General features: G+C 70.4%; 2 protein-coding genes across 2 annotated transcripts; both read right to left on the bottom strand.

Moving 5' to 3' along the window:
* Nucleotides 1-2,236: 2,236 nt before the first annotated feature.
* Nucleotides 2,237-7,435, bottom strand: LOC128146470 (ephrin-A4-like). Its single transcript, XM_052797878.1, has 6 exons — nucleotides 7,026-7,435; nucleotides 4,327-4,619; nucleotides 3,467-3,535; nucleotides 3,247-3,306; nucleotides 2,903-3,162; nucleotides 2,237-2,802 (listed from the first exon to the last, which is right to left on the bottom strand). Exons 1-5 carry the CDS (start codon nucleotides 7,139-7,141, stop codon nucleotides 3,074-3,076), a joined length of 627 nt encoding a protein of 208 aa, XP_052653838.1. The 5' UTR covers nucleotides 7,142-7,435; the 3' UTR covers nucleotides 2,237-2,802; nucleotides 2,903-3,073.
* Nucleotides 7,436-8,001: 566 nt separating this feature from the next.
* ADAM15 (ADAM metallopeptidase domain 15) lies at nucleotides 8,002-16,031 on the bottom strand. The gene is given in 26 exon segments (XM_052797377.1): nucleotides 8,002-8,158; nucleotides 8,553-8,674; nucleotides 8,843-8,896; nucleotides 8,898-8,915; nucleotides 9,171-9,239; nucleotides 9,697-9,802; nucleotides 10,059-10,112; nucleotides 10,473-10,611; nucleotides 10,722-10,833; nucleotides 10,910-10,987; nucleotides 11,057-11,207; nucleotides 11,280-11,388; nucleotides 11,459-11,654; nucleotides 11,753-11,845; nucleotides 12,017-12,194; nucleotides 12,274-12,422; nucleotides 12,489-12,573; nucleotides 12,650-12,819; nucleotides 12,934-13,002; nucleotides 13,086-13,148; nucleotides 13,220-13,397; nucleotides 13,472-13,548; nucleotides 13,644-13,722; nucleotides 14,088-14,164; nucleotides 14,845-14,948; nucleotides 15,785-16,031. Coding segments are annotated over 26 exon segments (2,688 nt in total). The 5' UTR covers nucleotides 15,897-16,031; the 3' UTR covers nucleotides 8,002-8,112.
* Between the last annotated feature and the right edge of the window lie 221 nt (nucleotides 16,032-16,252).

Raw genomic sequence — 16,252 nt, 5'->3', positions numbered from 1 at the left:
TGCAGCCACTGCCCTGTGCCCATGGGAGACGAGCAGGGATGGGCCCTACCACTCTGGGGGGGGTCATGCTCCTCCCTTCCAGCCCTCTGGGGGGGCCACCGGGCCTCACATCCCACCCTGTGTGTCCTGGGGCTGCCCCCAGGATGGCCGCAGTGCCTGACCTCATCTCTGGAATGGTGAGGGGTGTTAGGGTGTGCCAGGGCCCCATCCCAGCATGGCTGAGCAGCATGGCCAGTCAGGCAACCTGGTGCCAGGAGCTTCCTCGCGTGCTGCTGACAGCACCATGGGGCCGGGGGCCTGTGCCCAGGCTCGTCCCAGTGCCACGATGCACCCGCAGTCCCCATCCCGGCAGTGAGCCAGGGCACCGGGCTGGGCAGAGCTGTGCCATGCCTCTGTCTCACCTCCCGCCATGCCGCTGTGTCTCCCAGGCTGTCAGCATGGCCCGCAGCCTCTTTATCCCCCTCTTCATCTCAGGGCTGCCTATTACCATTTTGCATCATTTTCTGTTCCCGGCGATAAATTTTTCCTTCCCAATTTCTGAGGGTTTAACTCCCACCCGCCTGTGGCGCTTGGGGCTGCCCTGTGGGGCACAGACCTGCTGGCTGAGGGCACCTGGGCACCCTCACCCCACACTCTTCCCTGGTGGGACCCAGGCATCCTGGCACCCGAGCATCCTGGCTGGCATGAGGGGCAGCGGGGAGCTTGGGGGGGGGCTGGCATCGGCAGAGGGGGGAGCCCCAAGGCGGGGAGATTGCGAGACAGAAGGGACAGGCTAATGGAGCCTATTCCTTTAATAGATTCAATTTCTGCCGCGGCTGGCTGCGGGGTGCGGAGCCATCAATTCGATTCAGGGGACGGGGAATCTGATTTGGAGCGGCCGTGCCATCAATTAGCTTTTATTGATGGCATTGCTCATTGGAAGTCGATGGGATTTGAAGCCAGCAGCGGCTCCCGCATACCAAGCAACCCCTGCTCAAGGACAGGGCTCCACTGCTCCTGGACCTGGCACCCACTCTGGGGTCCCTGCAGGGACCCCTTGGCCTCACTTGGGAAAGCCCTGGGGGCTGGGGTGGCAAGATGGGCAGCCCCCAGAATCTCTGCATGGAGGTCCCACAAGGCATGGTTGCCCCCGGCATCCCTGCACAGGGGTCCCGCAGGGCACAGCCACCCAGCATCTCTGCATGGAGGTCCCACAGGTCACCATCAACCCTGACATCCCCACATGGGGGTCCTTTGGGGGATGTCCCCACCCAGCATCCCCACCTGGGTGTCCCTCGGGACATGGTTGCTGCCAGCATCCTGCATGGGGGTCTCTTGGGTACAGTCCCCCCCAGATGGTATCACCCCCACCTGGAGGGGTCCCACAAGGGACAGTCTCCCCAGCACCCCCACATGGGGGGGTTCCCACAGGGCATGGCCCCCCCTGCACCAGGCAGCCTCTAGGCACCATTGCGGGCCCAGGCCCCGTTGTCCCCCATGGGGACAGGGTGCCCCTGCCTGTGCAAGGATGGGGTGCAGGGTGCGGTGGGGGAAGGGCAGGCAGCAGGGGGGGGGGGGAGGGGCGCCGCGCAGTCGATGCTTTTGCTCAGTCTCTTGCCAAGCAGTTTCTCCCGCGAAGCCATAAAACCTGTCTGACGTGCCCAGCACCACTGCGGCAGGCAGGCAGCCGGCAACGCCTGCGTGGGGAGGGAGCTGTGGGGGCCCGGCTGCTGGCGGCCCCATGGGGAGCTCAGCTCCAGCTGGGCCCCCTGTGAGGAGGGTGGCGGGGGGCTGCACCCATGGGGCAAGGGGACAGGAGCCACTGCAGGAGCCTCGAGCAGCCCTCCTGCCAGCAGGCAAGCCTGGGGCATGCCGCTGCCAGCTCCATCCCACAGCTGCCAGCTGCACCGGAACCATGATCCCAGCAGGGACCTTGCTGTGCCATGAGATTGGCCCCAGCAGCAACTTGGGTGCCCTGTCGGTGAAAGGTGAAACCCCAACTGTGGCCCCTGCAGCCCCCCACTTCATGGTCCATCCTAATGGGGTATGCAGTGGGTGGACGGACAGATGGATGGAGGACCACCACCCCGCGGGAAGCCCAAGCCCAGCCGAGGGCAGCAAGCAGGACCAGGGCGCCTGGCTGGGGGCTCCGGGTGAGCGACCCCCAATCCCATCACCCCCTCACCCCTGTCCCATCCTAGGCGCCAGCGGCCAGCTCTGGGTCCCGCTGCCAGGCGCTAATTGCAGGCAGCTCATCTGTAATTAAAGCTCTCCCTGTTACATGAGCTGACATCTCAATATCAAATCACTGCAATTAAACCCCCGGCCTCAAAGGTTGTGGTGAGAGATGCAGGCACCCCCGGGGGGCAGCCGCCCTGGCCCGTGCCCCAGCATCCCTGCGGGGACGGGGACCGCAGGCAGGTGGGCACAGGCAGGAGGGGACCACGGGGCAGTGTGAGGCCAGGGGTGGGGGCTGCAGAGCCCGAGGGCACACCGATCTTGCAAACACTGTATTGCTCGGCTCAGTCACTACCAGGGGTTAAAACCAAACCGTAGGGGCCGGTGACGGCATGAAGGAGGGCGTCTTCCTAGAAGACAGATCGGTGTCCTCGCCGGAGGACAGCGGTGCCTGGAGGAGCTGCCGCCTCGCTCCAGGGCCTGGGGGTCCCTGTCCCCTGTGGCGGGGGGTCCATGGGGGAAGGCACAAGATGAGGCGATGGCCCTGGGGCAGAGCAGGCGTCCATCGAGCTTTGGGGAGCCCAGTGCCAGGGCAGGGCGGCTGGCGGGGCCGATGTGCGGCGATGCCGGCAGGAAGCAAGGTCCCTGGGAGGGAGAGAGCCCCGTCAGGGGATGCTACAGCACAGCAAGGGGGACCAGCCCCCGGGGGCACCTGCTGCCCCGGAGCCCCCTGCTCCGCCCTCACCTTCCAGGCTGGAGCTCCTGGCCCCGGCTCGGCTCTGAGGAGGTCCGGCGGGTGAGTCGTGGCCCAGGGCTGCCGCATGGGCTTGGCGGGGGGATGGCGGTGGAGGAAGAGTCCGGAAGCAGGCGGTGGGGCAGAGGAGCCCATCTCCCCACCACGGGCAGCACCGGGGGATCAGATCCAGAGCAGGGCCAGGAGCGTGAGCGAAAGGCCTGGGGTGTGGGGCTGCAGCGGGGCTGCGATGCCCCGGGCGGGCACCGCGTCTGCCAGGGCAGGAGCAGAGGTCAGGGTGAGCCGGCCCCCAGCCCCCCACCAGCTCCCAGTCCCCCTGCCCGCCCCGTACTCACCCTCCGGCCCCCCGCGCCCGTGAGGCTGTGAATTGGGAACCTCCGTCACTGGCTCCAGTGCTGAAACAAACCCCGATGGTGTCAGTGACCGGCTCACCTGGGGCACACAGTGTCACCCCCAAGGCCCCTGGTACCCCCCAGCAGGGACCAGGCTGCCCCAGAGGCAGGGGAGGGGGTCCCCCAGACTTTTGGGGCGCAGCTGCCCCCCAGCCGCACTCACTGGTGTCTCTGCAGCAGACGGAGACGCGCAGCTTCAGGCAGCGCCCGGCGCTCTCGGGGCTGGGGACAGCTGGGCAGAGGAGACACATCAGCGGGTCCCCCCTTCGGCACGGTCCCCCCAGCCCCAGCCGGGCCCCCCTGACGGCCGGGCTGGGCCAGAGCCGGGCCTGGGGCGCCCCCTCCCGGCGGACGGCGGGGCCGCCCCCCCGGCCCCACACCGGGGCATCCAGACTCCCCTGTGCACCCCAACCCCCCCCGCGCCCCACCCCGAGGTGTCCAGACCCCCCCGTGCACCCCAACCCCCCTGCACCCCACCCTGGGGGCATCCAGACCCACCCCGTGCACCCCGACCGCGGGGCATCCAGACCCCCCCGTGCACCTCGACCCCCCTGCACCCCACCCTGGGGCATCCAGACCCCCCTGTGCACGCCAATCCCCCTGTGCACCCCGACCCCAGGGTGTCCCGGCTCCCCTGTGTGCCCCAACTTCGGTTGCATTCAGAGCCCCAGGGCAGCCGGACCTTCCCGAGCACCCCAGACCCAGACGAGTCCAGATCCTCTGTGCACCCTGACCCCCTCGTGCACCCCAATCCTCCCCAATGCACCCCAATCCCTGGTGCATCTAGATCCCCAGTTGCATCCAGACCCCCCTGTGCACCCCAACCTGTTACATCCAGAGCCCTGGTGCAGCCGGACTCTCCTCTGCACCCCCACCCCACTTGCATCCAGATCCTCGCCGCACCCCGACCCTCCCTTGGGCCCCAAACCTGGTTCCACCCGAACCCTGGTGGGACCCAACCCCGGCTGCACCCAGTCCCTGGCACAGCCGCCCTGCTGTGCCCCAGACCCCCGGGTGACTCACAGATGTAGTAGTAGGTCTCCCCTGGCTGGAACTCGAAGCCGAGCGAGAAGGGGGTGAAGCGCTGGATCTTCTCTGAAAAGCGGACAGGCCCGAAGGGTGCCTGGGGCCGGTTGCACTCCCAGCGCTTGAAGGCGCCAGGGGTCTCGTAGCATCCGCGGTAGCCCTCCCGGTCCACCATGAAGAGCGTGAAGGTCTCTGCCCGGCCGGTGGGCACGGCCCCCTCGTAGTGCGGGCAGTAGATGTCCAGGTAGTCATTGATGGCCACCTGGATGGCGTAGTCGTCCCGCAGGAACCTGCCGGGCAGGGCATGCTGGGGAGCAGGCGCCGGGGGTCCAGCTGTCCCCTGAGAGGGACACCCCGCTAACCCCCGCCTCAGCAGAACAGGTAGCCAGGCTTTTGCCAAAACAGCTACCGGCCACCCGTCTGCTCCACGCAACCAGGCATCAGCTCAGATTAGCCGCAGGCCGCTGGAGCTGAATGGGTTCGGCCGCCGTGGTTGGGGGGACCCCAGCCATGCTGGCCAGGGCACAAAGGCCCTCGCTCCAGGCACTCGCCTCACCGCCCTCGGTGCTGATCAGCACTGACACGCCGGCGGGGGGCCACCCCGCTTGACACCTCCTGCACTGACACGGTGCTTGCAGCGGGGCAGTGGGCCAGGGCAGGGGGCATGGGGGACTCTGCCGGCTGGGCAGGCATGGGAGGGGGCCCAGCACGGGTACCTGCACAGGCAGGCAGGCACAGACGTGGTGGCTGGGATGGCACGAGCTCACGCCTGTGCAAACAGCACGTGCAGCCAGGCCAGGGTGGAGCAGACACCTCTGCAGGCACACACATGCACACACGTGTGCATGCACACACACACACACACGTGCACACACTTGGTCCTGCCCGCCCAGGACAGGCGATGGAGCAGGAGCCCCTCTCCCCCTTCCCAGCCCCAGCAGGGCAGCAACCTCTACCCTGCACCCACGTCTCCTAACTGGCCGGATCCTGCCGCAGCCTGGGCACAGCCCAGCCCAGCAGGGCCTTGGCCTCACCGGCAGCACCGCGGCACAGATGGGGCTGCCGAGCTGCTGCCCAGCTGGCAAGGTCGCCCCAACCTGGCGCAGAGAGCCCCGGGGGTCGGCTCCAGCCCCCTCCTCCCACGCCGGTGCAGGCACAGGCAGTGTTTACACCAGATGCAGATTCCTGGCAGCTGTGGCAGAGGCTGGCACATTAATCACCGGGCCGGCAGCACTGTCGAGCCAGGGAGGCTCGGGCCCCAGCCACCCCCCCCCAGGCTGGGGGCTCTTCGAGGACAGGACCAGGCACAGGCTTCCCGCTGACTCAGAGCATCCTGCCAGGTGACGCTGGCCAGGACGAGCCCAGGCAGGGCTGAGGGCTGCCAGGGGCCAGGGCCCTGCCCGGACCCTGCGGAGGGGCACGCAACCCCCCCCCCCATTCCCAGGGCACCCACAGGTGGTGGGTTTCCATGCCTCCCATCTGCAGGTCCCCACTACCAAAGGGTGCAAGGCAGCATTGGTGCCCCCAGCCCTGCCCGGCACATGCCCGCCTGCCCCAGCCCAGCGGGCTCAGGGCACAAGACTCCCCATGGGGGAGCGCAGCCTCCAGCACAGCACCCTGACCCAGCCTCCCCGCGCCCCCCGGGCCCTGAGCAGCGCCGAGCTGGGAAAGGCCTAAAATGGAGGAGGCTGGGAGGAGGAATGGGGCAGACCCTGGCCCACCGATGACAGCAGAGCCTGCGGGCAGCACCCCTGGCCGGGCACAGGCTGGGCTGTGCCCGATGACACCCACCAGTGGGGACATCCGCCGTGGGGACCCGCAGCCCTGGCAGTGCCACCCACTGGCTTGATGCCACCCAGAGTGACCCCAGGCTTGGTACCCACTGGCCACAAGTGCCCCATGGCCAGCAAGCGTGCTGGGGCTCAGTGCTACCAGGGGATGCCCAAAGCTCAGTACCACCGAGGATGCCCAGGCTCATTACAGGTTGGTACCACTGGGGACTTGGCACCACCAGGAGTGCCCACTGGCGTGGTAACACCTGGGGCTTGGTGCCACCAGGGCTGCCCACCGGTGGGGTAACACCCAAGAGCTCAGCACCACCTGGGGGTACCTGCCTGCTTGACACCACCCAAGGCTTGGTGCCACCAGCAGTGCCCAGTGGCTCGGTACCACCGGGGGCACTTGCCAGCTCGGTAACACCCAGGAGTGCCCTGTACCGCCCAGTGGCTCGGTACCACTGGGGATACTCACCGGCTCAGTACCACCCAGTGGCAGCCGGGGCTTGGTGCCACCAGGGGTGCCCGGTGGCTCAGTACTGCCCGGTGCTCAGTACCACCGAGGGTACTCACCGGCTTGGTAACGCCCAAGGGTACCCGGTGGCTCGGTACCATCGGGGTACTCACCTGCTCACTACCACCTGGGGCTCGGTGCCGCCCCGTACCACCGGGGGCACTCACCGGCTCGGTATCACCTGGGGCACCCGGTGGCACGGGGGCACCCGCGGCTCGGGACCACTGGGAGGTGCTCACCGTCTCGGTATCACCCGGGGGCGCCCGGTGCCCGCCAGCTCCGCCCCGCCCGGGAGCCCACCGCCCGCCGTCCCGCCCCGCCCCGACCCTACCGGCGGCGCGGACCCGGGGCTCGGCAGGGCCCGGGGCGCACAAAGGCGGCGGGGCCAGCGGAGGCGGCGGCGCTACCTGGGGTTGCTGCCGTTCCAGTGGACGCCGTGGCGGAGGCCGCGCACCGGCGGCGGCGGCGGCGCCCAGAGCAGCAGCGCCCAGAGCAGGAGCCCGAGCAGCGGCGCGGGGCGCATGGCTCCGCCGGCGGCGGCGGTGGTGGTGGGGGGCGGCGGGGCGGGGGCCGGCGGGGGGCGGGAGCGGCCCGGCCCGGCGGGGCTCGGCCCGGCCCGGCCCGGCCCGCCCCGCCAACTTCGGGCCAATCCGCGCCGCGCCGCCGCCCGGCAACTTCCCCGAGTGCCATTAACCCTTGGGGGGCGGCACCGGCATCCCCCGGCACCGGCAATGGCCCCGGCCCGGAACCGGCCAGCCCCGGGACCGGCAGCCCCGCACCGACCGGTACCTCCGGCATCCGTCGGCACCGGGACCGGCGTCCCTGGTCCCCTCCCGGTACCCCCCCCCACCCCAACCCGGCCCCGCCCCGGCACCGCGGACATCGACCGGCACCGGGACAGGCGCTGCCCAGCACGGCCCGGGCACCCGGGACCAGCAGCACCAGTTGCTCCACACGCCCGCTCCTGGCCTGGCAGCAGCACCCACCGGCACCGGCACCGGCACCGGGCAGGAGCGGCCGGACCCGGGGGCGGGGTGGGGGGTCACGGCGCCGATCCGTGCACACGGGGCGGCTCCTGCACAGACGCGGGGGGGGGAGAGCGGCTCTTGCACACGCGTGTGCCCCTGCACGCGGGGCTGCTCCTGCACACGCGTGTCCGCGTGCACAGGCGGAGGCTCCTGCACGTGCCCGTGCCCACGTGGCTCCACGGGAGACCCCCGCCCCCCCCGGGGGCGGCTGCGCGCACAGTCGCCGCCAGGGGGCGGTCGCGGCCGGGTGGCGCTTCCTGCACGGCGGGCGGCGCTTCCGGCGGCCGCCGCAGGGGCTGCCGGGAGTTGTAGTCCCGCCCCCCCCGGGTCCCCGGTCCGGCGGAGGCAGCGCGGAGGCAGCTCACAGCCCCTTTATTGGCGTCGGCGGGGGACAAGCGGGCGGCGAGGCCCCGCGGGGCCCAGGGCGAGGCTTTCCCCGCGGCTCCAGCGCTGTGGCGGCCGCGGCTCAGGCCTGCCGCTGGGCGCCCGCGGGCGGCGGCGGCGGGGCCGGCCTGGGGGAAGAGAGGCGGGCAGTGATGGGGCTGGAGCGGCACCACGGCCCCGTGTTCAGCCCCCCCCCAACCCCCGGCCCCCTACACCGACCCCCTGCGGCCCCTCAGCCCTGGCCCCTACAGCCCCCACTTGCTCCCCGCTCTGGCCCCCCCGCAGGCCAGGCCCTTGCTCTCGCCCCCCCCTCTGCCCCCCTTCAGCCCCCACCTGCACCCCACAGCCCCGCCCACTCTGGCCCCTACAGTCCCCACTTGCACCATGCTCTGACCCCCCGCAGCCCTCCATCCTGGCCCCCCCCACCCCTTAGCCCCCCCCCCCCACTATGGCACCATATAGCCCCTCCCAACCTGGCACCCCACAGCCCGGTCCTGTCCCCCCTGCTGCCGCCATGCTCACCTGGAGGGAATCACCGTGACGTAGGGGTGACCAGGGGGTGTCTCGCTGTGGGGAAGCGAAGGCCCCAGGGGGTCCAAGGGCAGCGGCCGCTGAGGCGGGGGGGGCTTGGCCAGACCTGGGGGCTACAGGGGAATCGGGGTCTCAAAGCTCTGGCACAGGCCAACCCCCCCCACTGGGCTCAAGGGGGCCAAAATCACCTCCCTTGCCCTAGGAGGGGGACAAGGGAAGGCCCGGCCCAGGCGCACGCCGTCCTGCTCCACACGCCGGTGCCACTACCGTGCCGCCATTACCTGAGTGCCTGGCACCACGGGGTCCGCAGGCAGTGGGCGTGTGGGGGGGGGGGGGCCTGTCCGAGGGGGGGGCCTGGGCAGAGAGAGCAGGGACAGTGAGACAGCTGGGGGATCGGAAGCCGCAGGGGATGAGCCTCCCGCCGGGCAGGAGGTTTTCTGGGGGGCCAGGGCTCTCCTGTGGCAGGGTGCCGGCTCTGCCAGGTGGTGGGCACTAGGAGCCGGGCCGTGGCCCGCAGGTCCCCGAGAGCTGATGCGCAGCCAGGCATGCAGCGGTGGCCAGTGGCCAGGGAGGTGCTGCCCGGGACCCCCACCCCAGCCCGGGCATTACCTTGGGAGGAGGATCCGGCGGGAGAGGCCGGGAGGGTGGACCGGGCCGGGCCAAGCCGAGGGCAGCCGGCTGCGGAGAGAGGGAGAGGGGGCAGGCGTGCCATGCAGCCCTGGAGCAGGGCAAGCCGTGCAGCATGCAGAGATCCCCCTCCTGCCGCAAAGCAGAAACCCCCCACACACAGCGGGTGGCTCTGGGGCTCAGGCCCCCAGCAGCAGCCCCCGTTTGGATGCCCGCCACAGCCCCTGGCTGGGCACTGATCCCAGAGAAGCGCAGCCAGTGCCAAGCGCGGCACAGGGCATTGGAGCAGCATAGTCCAGGGCTGTGCCAGGCTGCTCCTGTCCCAGGGCGCCGCGGAGTCAAACCATGCGGCCCCGCAGGGAGGGATTCTCAGAGCTGGTACCCGGGGATGCCTCCTCGGCAACAACCAGACCAAACCCCGGTACCCACGGCAACCACAGCCTGTTACCACGGTGACAGCATCACCCTCGCCAACAGGCCCCTCCATCCCCAGCCCCCCAGCTCTCACCTTGCCGCAGTGCATGACCTGCAGCTCCGTGGCCTGATGCCGCTGTGGGGGCCGGGGGCGCTCGGGGGGGCCCTGGCTGCCTGACCGGGGCTCCGGCTGTGAGATCCTGCAGAAGAAGAGACAGGATCAGGCCCCACTCGCTCCGGGCAGTTGGGGGACCCCACACAGCAACCAAGAAACACTGACACCAGCAGAAGCCCAAGAGAAACGAACCCCTCAGCACCAGAAGAGGTGACACCCTGCACCCCGGGGCTGCCCCACACCCCACAGGCACTGCCAGGGGAAGATCGCAGCACCGGAGGCCTTGCGAAGCAGGACGGCTCAGGGACAGCCCCACGCCCAGGCTCCAGCAGTGACGTTACCCGCTCCAGCCGTCTGGGGCTTCTGGACCCAGGAATCGGGCCTGGGTCTCAGCGCTGTGGGGAGAAGAGTGGGGGGCTCAGCCCAGGGCTGGGGGGGAGGGCAGTAGGGGGGAGGAACCGCGGTGACATGGGGCAACGATGCATGACAGGATCTGCTACCTGCGCCGGGGGGGGGGCAGGGATGCACGCAGGCACGCATGCACACAGACTGTCACCTGCATGGGGACACAGGCATGCACACCGCTTGGTCAGCCACCACGGGACACGTACACATGTGCAAATGCACATGCTTACACTCTGCTTACCCGCCACACATGTGTGCATGCCCGCATGCAGGCCTGCAGCTCCAGTACCTGCCGCAGCACACACATGCACAGAGGCATGCGTGCCACCCGTCCCCGTCGGTGCGTTTACCTGTACTGGCAGGAGGTCCCCTTGCTGAGCTGGCAGAGGCGCTTGTGCAGCCCGGTGCGGCGGGCGCAGCAGAGCCCCAGCGCCAGGGCCAGCCCCAGCAGCGCGATCAGCAGCAGGGTGGTGGGCAGGGTGCTCCCCCCTGCGGAGAGCGGCACGTCAGCCCCCCCGCTGCACCCCATGCTGGCTCTGGCCGCGCCGGCCGCACAAAGCCCCATTCTCCAGGCGGATGCCGCCTGCCTGTGCCCTCACCTCGCTCCAGGGCGGCGGGGCCACTGTCCTGGCTGCCCCCCGCACCGGGGCTCTCACAGGTTGGGGGGGCCCAGCCCTGCTCGCAGTGGCAGTGCCCGTGGTTGTTGCACACCTGAGTGGGTGACACCAAGCCTCAGCCTCCAGCAACGTCCTCACCTCCAGCACCCACCCCCCAGCCCCGCACTCACCCCGTGCCCGTGGCACTTGCTCTGGCACTGCTGGTCACCCAGCACGGAGACGTCCTGGCACTGGTGCTGGAGGCAGACCTGCCCAGGGGACACGGCATCAGCACTGGCTGTGCCCCCTGGCCCCCTTCCCACCACCGTGGTGCTCACCTTCCCAGGACCACAGGCGGTGCCGGGCAGTACCATAGCCGCATCGCTCACGTCCTCATCCCTGGGCAGGAGGGTCCCCTGGCAGGACCCTTCTGGTCTGTCCCCGGGGGTGCTGCCACGCTGGCACTGCAGCATCCCACAGCCAGCGTCCCTGCAGAGACAGAGGGATCAGGGTCAGGGTGGGATGGCGAGGGGCGGATGGTGAAGGGGGGACAGCACTCACTGCTGGGCGCAGGCGATGTAGGAGCCATTGGGGAGCTGCCCGCAATGCCCACGTTCATCCGCTTTTGCGTTCAGGGAGGCCATGCAGGAGCTGGAGACGGGGCCGGCACCTGCAGCAGGGGGGCAGCAAGCCTCAGCACCCCCACACAGCCCCTGGCCCCCGCCCCGGCCCCGCTGTACCTGGCCCCAGCAGCTGCTGGCACTGCCCCTCATAGGTGGCACAGGTGCCGCCGTAGCAGACCGCCCGCCCGCTGGCACAGGGCTGCCCGTCCTGCAGGAAGGTGTCAGGCGGGCAGCGTGGCGAGACCCCGTCACAGAACTCGGGCAGGTCGCACTCGCCCAGGGGCACCCGGCACAGGTGTCCGGCATGGCGCAGCTGTGGGGGTGCACAGTCAGATGAACAGGGACCCCCAAGAAACCCACCCTAGGGAGTGGCTGGAGAGCCAGCCCTGCCAGCTGCCGGTCCCTACGCACCTGGCAGTCCTGGCAGCAGGCGTCCCCCGTGGCACACTCGGCCCCGGGCATCAGCTGGCAGGCGCTGCTGTTGCAGCAGGGATCAGTGCACTCCTGCTGGCAGAGGGGCTGCGGTGAGCGGGTGGCACTGGCATCCCCCCTGCCAGCCCCACGGCAGGGCCAGGACACAGTGTCCCTGGGCAGAGCCATGGCATGGGCAGCCCCAGGCTCAGGAGAAGTGGGGGGGCACAGGGGGGACCCCAGCCCACCCAGAGCCCCCCATACCATGCTGAGGCCGCAGTCACAGCCCTCGCCTGGCTCCAGGAAGCGGTTCCCACAGTAGGGACTCCCAGCCAGGTGCTGGGGCTCGGGGACGTTGGAGAGGCACCAGCCCTGTCCCTGCCACAGGCTGCGCTCCAGGTCCTGTTGGCTGCAGTTGCTGAAGCTCAAGCCAGGCGTCAGCCTGCGGAGCCAGAGGGGGGCTGGTGAGGTGGGGAGGGGGCTCGGCCCTGGTCCCCTGCGGCCCTGCCTGCAGCCCTCACCCCGTGGGCGATGCCATGATGCAGCCGCGGTCCTGCCGGAGGTCGCTGCAGTCGCAGAAACGCCCAGCGCCATCATGGCGCATGCCCAGGTTGTGCCCCAGCTGATGGGCCACCGTGGAGGCAACGACGAGGACGCTGACCGAGTGATCCTGCCGGACAGGGCAGGTCAGGGGGGGCCAGCGGCAGGGGGATGGCAGGGGATGGGGGGTACTGACCATGCTGACCCCTCCAGAGCGCGCAGGGGAACACATGGAGGCTTGAGCCGACATCCCCACTGAGACGTCATGAAATTGGGCACCCCTGGGGAGAGAGCACAGGGGTCGGGGAGGGCTGCCTGTGCGCCTCAGCCTCCGGCCCCATCCGGTCCCCCACTCACGTGAGGAGCTGGGCGTTGTCATGGGGCAGCCGGGGCAACAGCTCCTCCTGGCGCCAGCGCAGGAACTGCTCCAGTGCAGCCCGGGCACTGCCGCCCACCGTGAACCTGTCGCCCTCGCTCCAGACCTCCACTGCCAGCAAGGCCACCCGCAATCCCAGTGGCTGGAAGAACTACGGGGTATGGGGGGTGGTCAGAGACCCCCAGCACCACAGCAGTGAGGGCACAGCTGAGCAGAACACCGTGCTAGGACAGATGGTGCCTGGCGGGTCGCAGCGGTGACTCACCGCATCCACCTGGTTGGCAATTTCCAGGGTCCGGGTGCGGACACGTTGCAGGTCGGGGTAATTCTGGAACTGAGGGCGCAGAGAGGGGCGTCAGGGGGGCCGGCGGGGGAGCAGGGCAGCCCCTGTGCCGGGGCCGTCTGCCCAGCACTCACCGCAGTGTGGTCCACCACCATCACCAGCTCCACGAACCACTGCTCTGCCACCGCCCGCTTGCCCTGAGGAAGAGACAGGGTCAGGGCATGGGCAAGGGGACCTTCTGGCGGGGCAAGACCTGTGGGTGACCTACCCTCTGTGGCCCAGGGGGCTCCATCTCCTCCACCCGGGGCGGGTCCAGGGGGCCCTGCCCGCAGGCCCGTGGCACCAGCTGGACTTCCCGTGGCCGGTACACAACATGCTGCCCTGGGGGGCTGCTGGCATCCGGCTCTATCCCGTAGCTCCTGGTCTCCGACAGCCAGAGGTGGCCACTGAGGAAGGGGAGAGGAGGCATCAGCGGCACAGTGGGAGCCAGGCTCGGGGACCGCTGGGACCGGGGGCTCACCTGAGTCCGGTGCAGGCGCAGAGGCTGGCCCAGGAGCCAGGGAAGCCCCGCACCATCCCCCGGTAGCAGCAGTGCTCCTGCAGCAGAGAGGGGGGAGTCCAGAGCCAGCCCCATACTGGGGTCCCCCCGGGGCTCAGAGACGGCTCAGGAACACAATGCACCCAGGCCCTACCTGCTCGCTGGTCTCCTGCGTCACCCGCGTGCCGTTGGGCAGGTAGTAGAGCAGGGCCCCAGCACCCAGCACCAGCTCCCTGCAAGACACATGCGTCACCGCCGCAGCAGGGACCCCCAGCTCACCCCACTCTGAGCATACCTCTGATGAAAATGGGGATCCTGGTACCTCCCACCCTGCTGCAGGCACACCTTGGATGGAGACAGGGTCCCTGGGACCCCCACCCCAGGTGTACCATGGATGGAGAAGAGGAACAAGGGACCCCCGCTCCATGTGTGCCACGGATGGAGAGAGGGTCCCTCAGATCCCCACCCCTTGTGCACCATGGACAGAGACAGAGCCCATGGGACCCCCACCCTGCATGCACCATTCATGGATACAGGACTCCCGGGGACCCCCATCCCATTCCCACCCTTGCTCTGTGCCAGCCAGCCACCAACTCACCAGTTTTGCTCCAGCTCCAGCACCAGCTGTGTCCCCTCCAGCTCCAGAAGGACCCGCAGCCGGGCAGGGAACCCCCCCTACCACAGGCAGCGGTTACAGGACCCCCCTGCCCCAGGGGACCCGACCCTGCGCCAAGCTGCAGGTCTCCTCCCATCCCCCCACACACCCTCTGAAACGCTGTGACCCCCAGCAGGGTGTCGGCAGGAGGCCGGGGGACCTGCCTGGCCCTGGCACGTGCCCGGAGGGAGGGGGCGGAAGGGACCCCCTGCCCACCCCGGCCCCCACCCTCACACCCTGCAGGAAGGGTCCCTCCCTCCCGGGCTCATTGTGCTGGGGAAGGGGGGGGTTGGACAGAGCCGGGCCCCTGCTCCCGCCGCCCCCTGCGCTTCCTGCCCGGTGCAGGGTGGCGGAAACGCCAGAGAGACTCCCAACGGCCATGGGGCGGGCTGGGCCCTTCCGCCCCAGTCGGGAGGAGTGCCGGGTGCAGGGTGGGTGCCCCAACCCAGCAAGGTCCCTCCCGGCATCAGGACTGGAAGGGAAGGAGGATTTGCTGGGGGCCCCCTCCACACTGCCCCTGGGGTGCCCAGAGGGTCCGGGTGCTCCGATCCCCGGGGACATGGGACCAGGGGACCTGGATGCCGGGTTTCCTTCACCGGGAAGGGGGCAGGAGGAGGTGGTGGGGTGCAGGCAGCTCCCACCCCACCGCCACAAGCCTCTACGTGGCGCGGGCACCCCAGGGATGCGGGTGGGGGCTCACCTGGGTTGCCTCTGCCAGGCTGAGCATCTGGTTGTCCCTCAGGACCCAGGGGGTCACGTGCCAGGAGTGTCCCAATTCTGCATGGCGCTGCCACGAGCTGTCACCTGCACAGGGCCCAGAGCTGCTCCGTCACAGCTTTGTCACCCATCACATCCCAGCCCCCCCCCCCCCCAGTCACCCATCACAACCCCGTCCCCTGTCACAGCCTGGTCCCCACGGTTGCCCATCAGAGCGCAGCCCCCCAGGGTCAGGGCAGGGGTTTGGGGTGGGGAGCCGGAACAGGGGGCTCCCACGCTCACCCCAGCAGCTCCCAGGCTGTCCCCAGGCAAAACCCTGAGCATCCCCCAGCCACACCACGCAGGGTGCTGGCTCCCAGCGGAGCCTGGGGGACGCCTGGAGGGGACCCCACGGTGGGAGGTGGCAGGGGGATGGGGAGCGAATGCCCCCACCTTGGGATGCACTTCCCGGGGTCCCCTGCCAGGCCTTGCGTCAGCCCTGGCCCAGCTGCCCAGTACAACCAGCTCAGGGACCAGGGGAGGGCTGGGAGGCCCGGGAGGCCCGGGAGGCCCGGCCCAGCAGCCTCAGAGTCCTCCCGCAGCCCCCCCTTCCTTCCGCCTCCCCGGGGGACCCCCGCCCTCCTGGACCCCGGGGGAGGCTGGAGGGGCAGGGGTCTCCCCCGGCCCCCGCTCCCCACGGCCCCACCAGCCCGGGGAGCGCCGGTCCCCACGGCGCAGCCGGCTCCGCAGCGGGACCAAACCGCCGTCCCCGAGGCGGAGGAGGCACCGAGCATCCCGCGGGGCTGCGACCCCCGCACAGCCACCCCCAGCTGCTGCCGGTCCCTGGGGGTCCCCGCGCGATGCCCTGGAGGAAGCGAGGAGCGGACCCCCGCAGGCCGGGGCGGGGGGGACACGGCCCGCCGGGACTCCCCGGCCCCGCTTACCTGCGCCGCTCCCGTTGGCCCCGGTGCTGGCGGCGAGGAGCAGCCCCGCGGCGAGGAGGAGGAGGAGGAGGAGGAGGAGGAGGAGGAGCGGTCGCAGAGCCTGCACCCCCATCGCCCCCCACACGCCCCCCGCAGCCCGAACGGGGCTCGGCAGTCCCGGGCAGGCGGCTCCCCAGCTGACCCGCCGCGGCCGCCCCCGCCGGCGCTCCCGCCCCGCATAGCACCGCCGCCGCCGGTCCGCCCGGCCCGGCCGGGGAGGAGGAACTTCCTGCTCGGCCCCCGCCCGGCTCCGCCCGCCGCCGCTCCGCCGGCGACACCCAGCCCGACCGCCGCGGGGGCGGGGGGGGACGGACCCGGGTGGCCGCGCCTCGGAGGCGGCTCCGTGTGCGCCCGGAGCCGGCTGCCACTGACCCGGTGCGCTGCGACGGAGACCCCCTGCACTGCCGCTGTGGAGTGGGACCCCTGCCT

The sequence above is a fragment of the Harpia harpyja genome, chromosome 9 (assembly GCF_026419915.1).
Source record: "Harpia harpyja isolate bHarHar1 chromosome 9, bHarHar1 primary haplotype, whole genome shotgun sequence".
Classification (NCBI taxonomy): domain Eukaryota; kingdom Metazoa; phylum Chordata; class Aves; order Accipitriformes; family Accipitridae; genus Harpia; species Harpia harpyja.
The sequence above is the reverse complement of the archived record's forward strand: the minus strand, read 5'-3'. Positions and strand labels throughout refer to the sequence as shown.

Excerpts from the sequence above, each read along its gene's own strand:
- LOC128146470 (XM_052797878.1), bottom strand. The coding sequence starts at position 7,141 with ATGCGCCCCGCGCCGCTGCTCGGGCTCCTGCTCTGGGCGCTGCTGCTC. Across the intron at positions 3,536-4,326 it reads GGAGACCTACTACTACATCT|CTGTCCCCAGCCCCGAGAGC; the intron begins GTGAGTCACCCG and ends TCCTCTGCCCAG. Across the intron at positions 3,163-3,246 it reads CGGGCGCGGGGGGCCGGAGG|ACGCGGTGCCCGCCCGGGGC; the intron begins GTGAGTACGGGG and ends CTGCCCTGGCAG.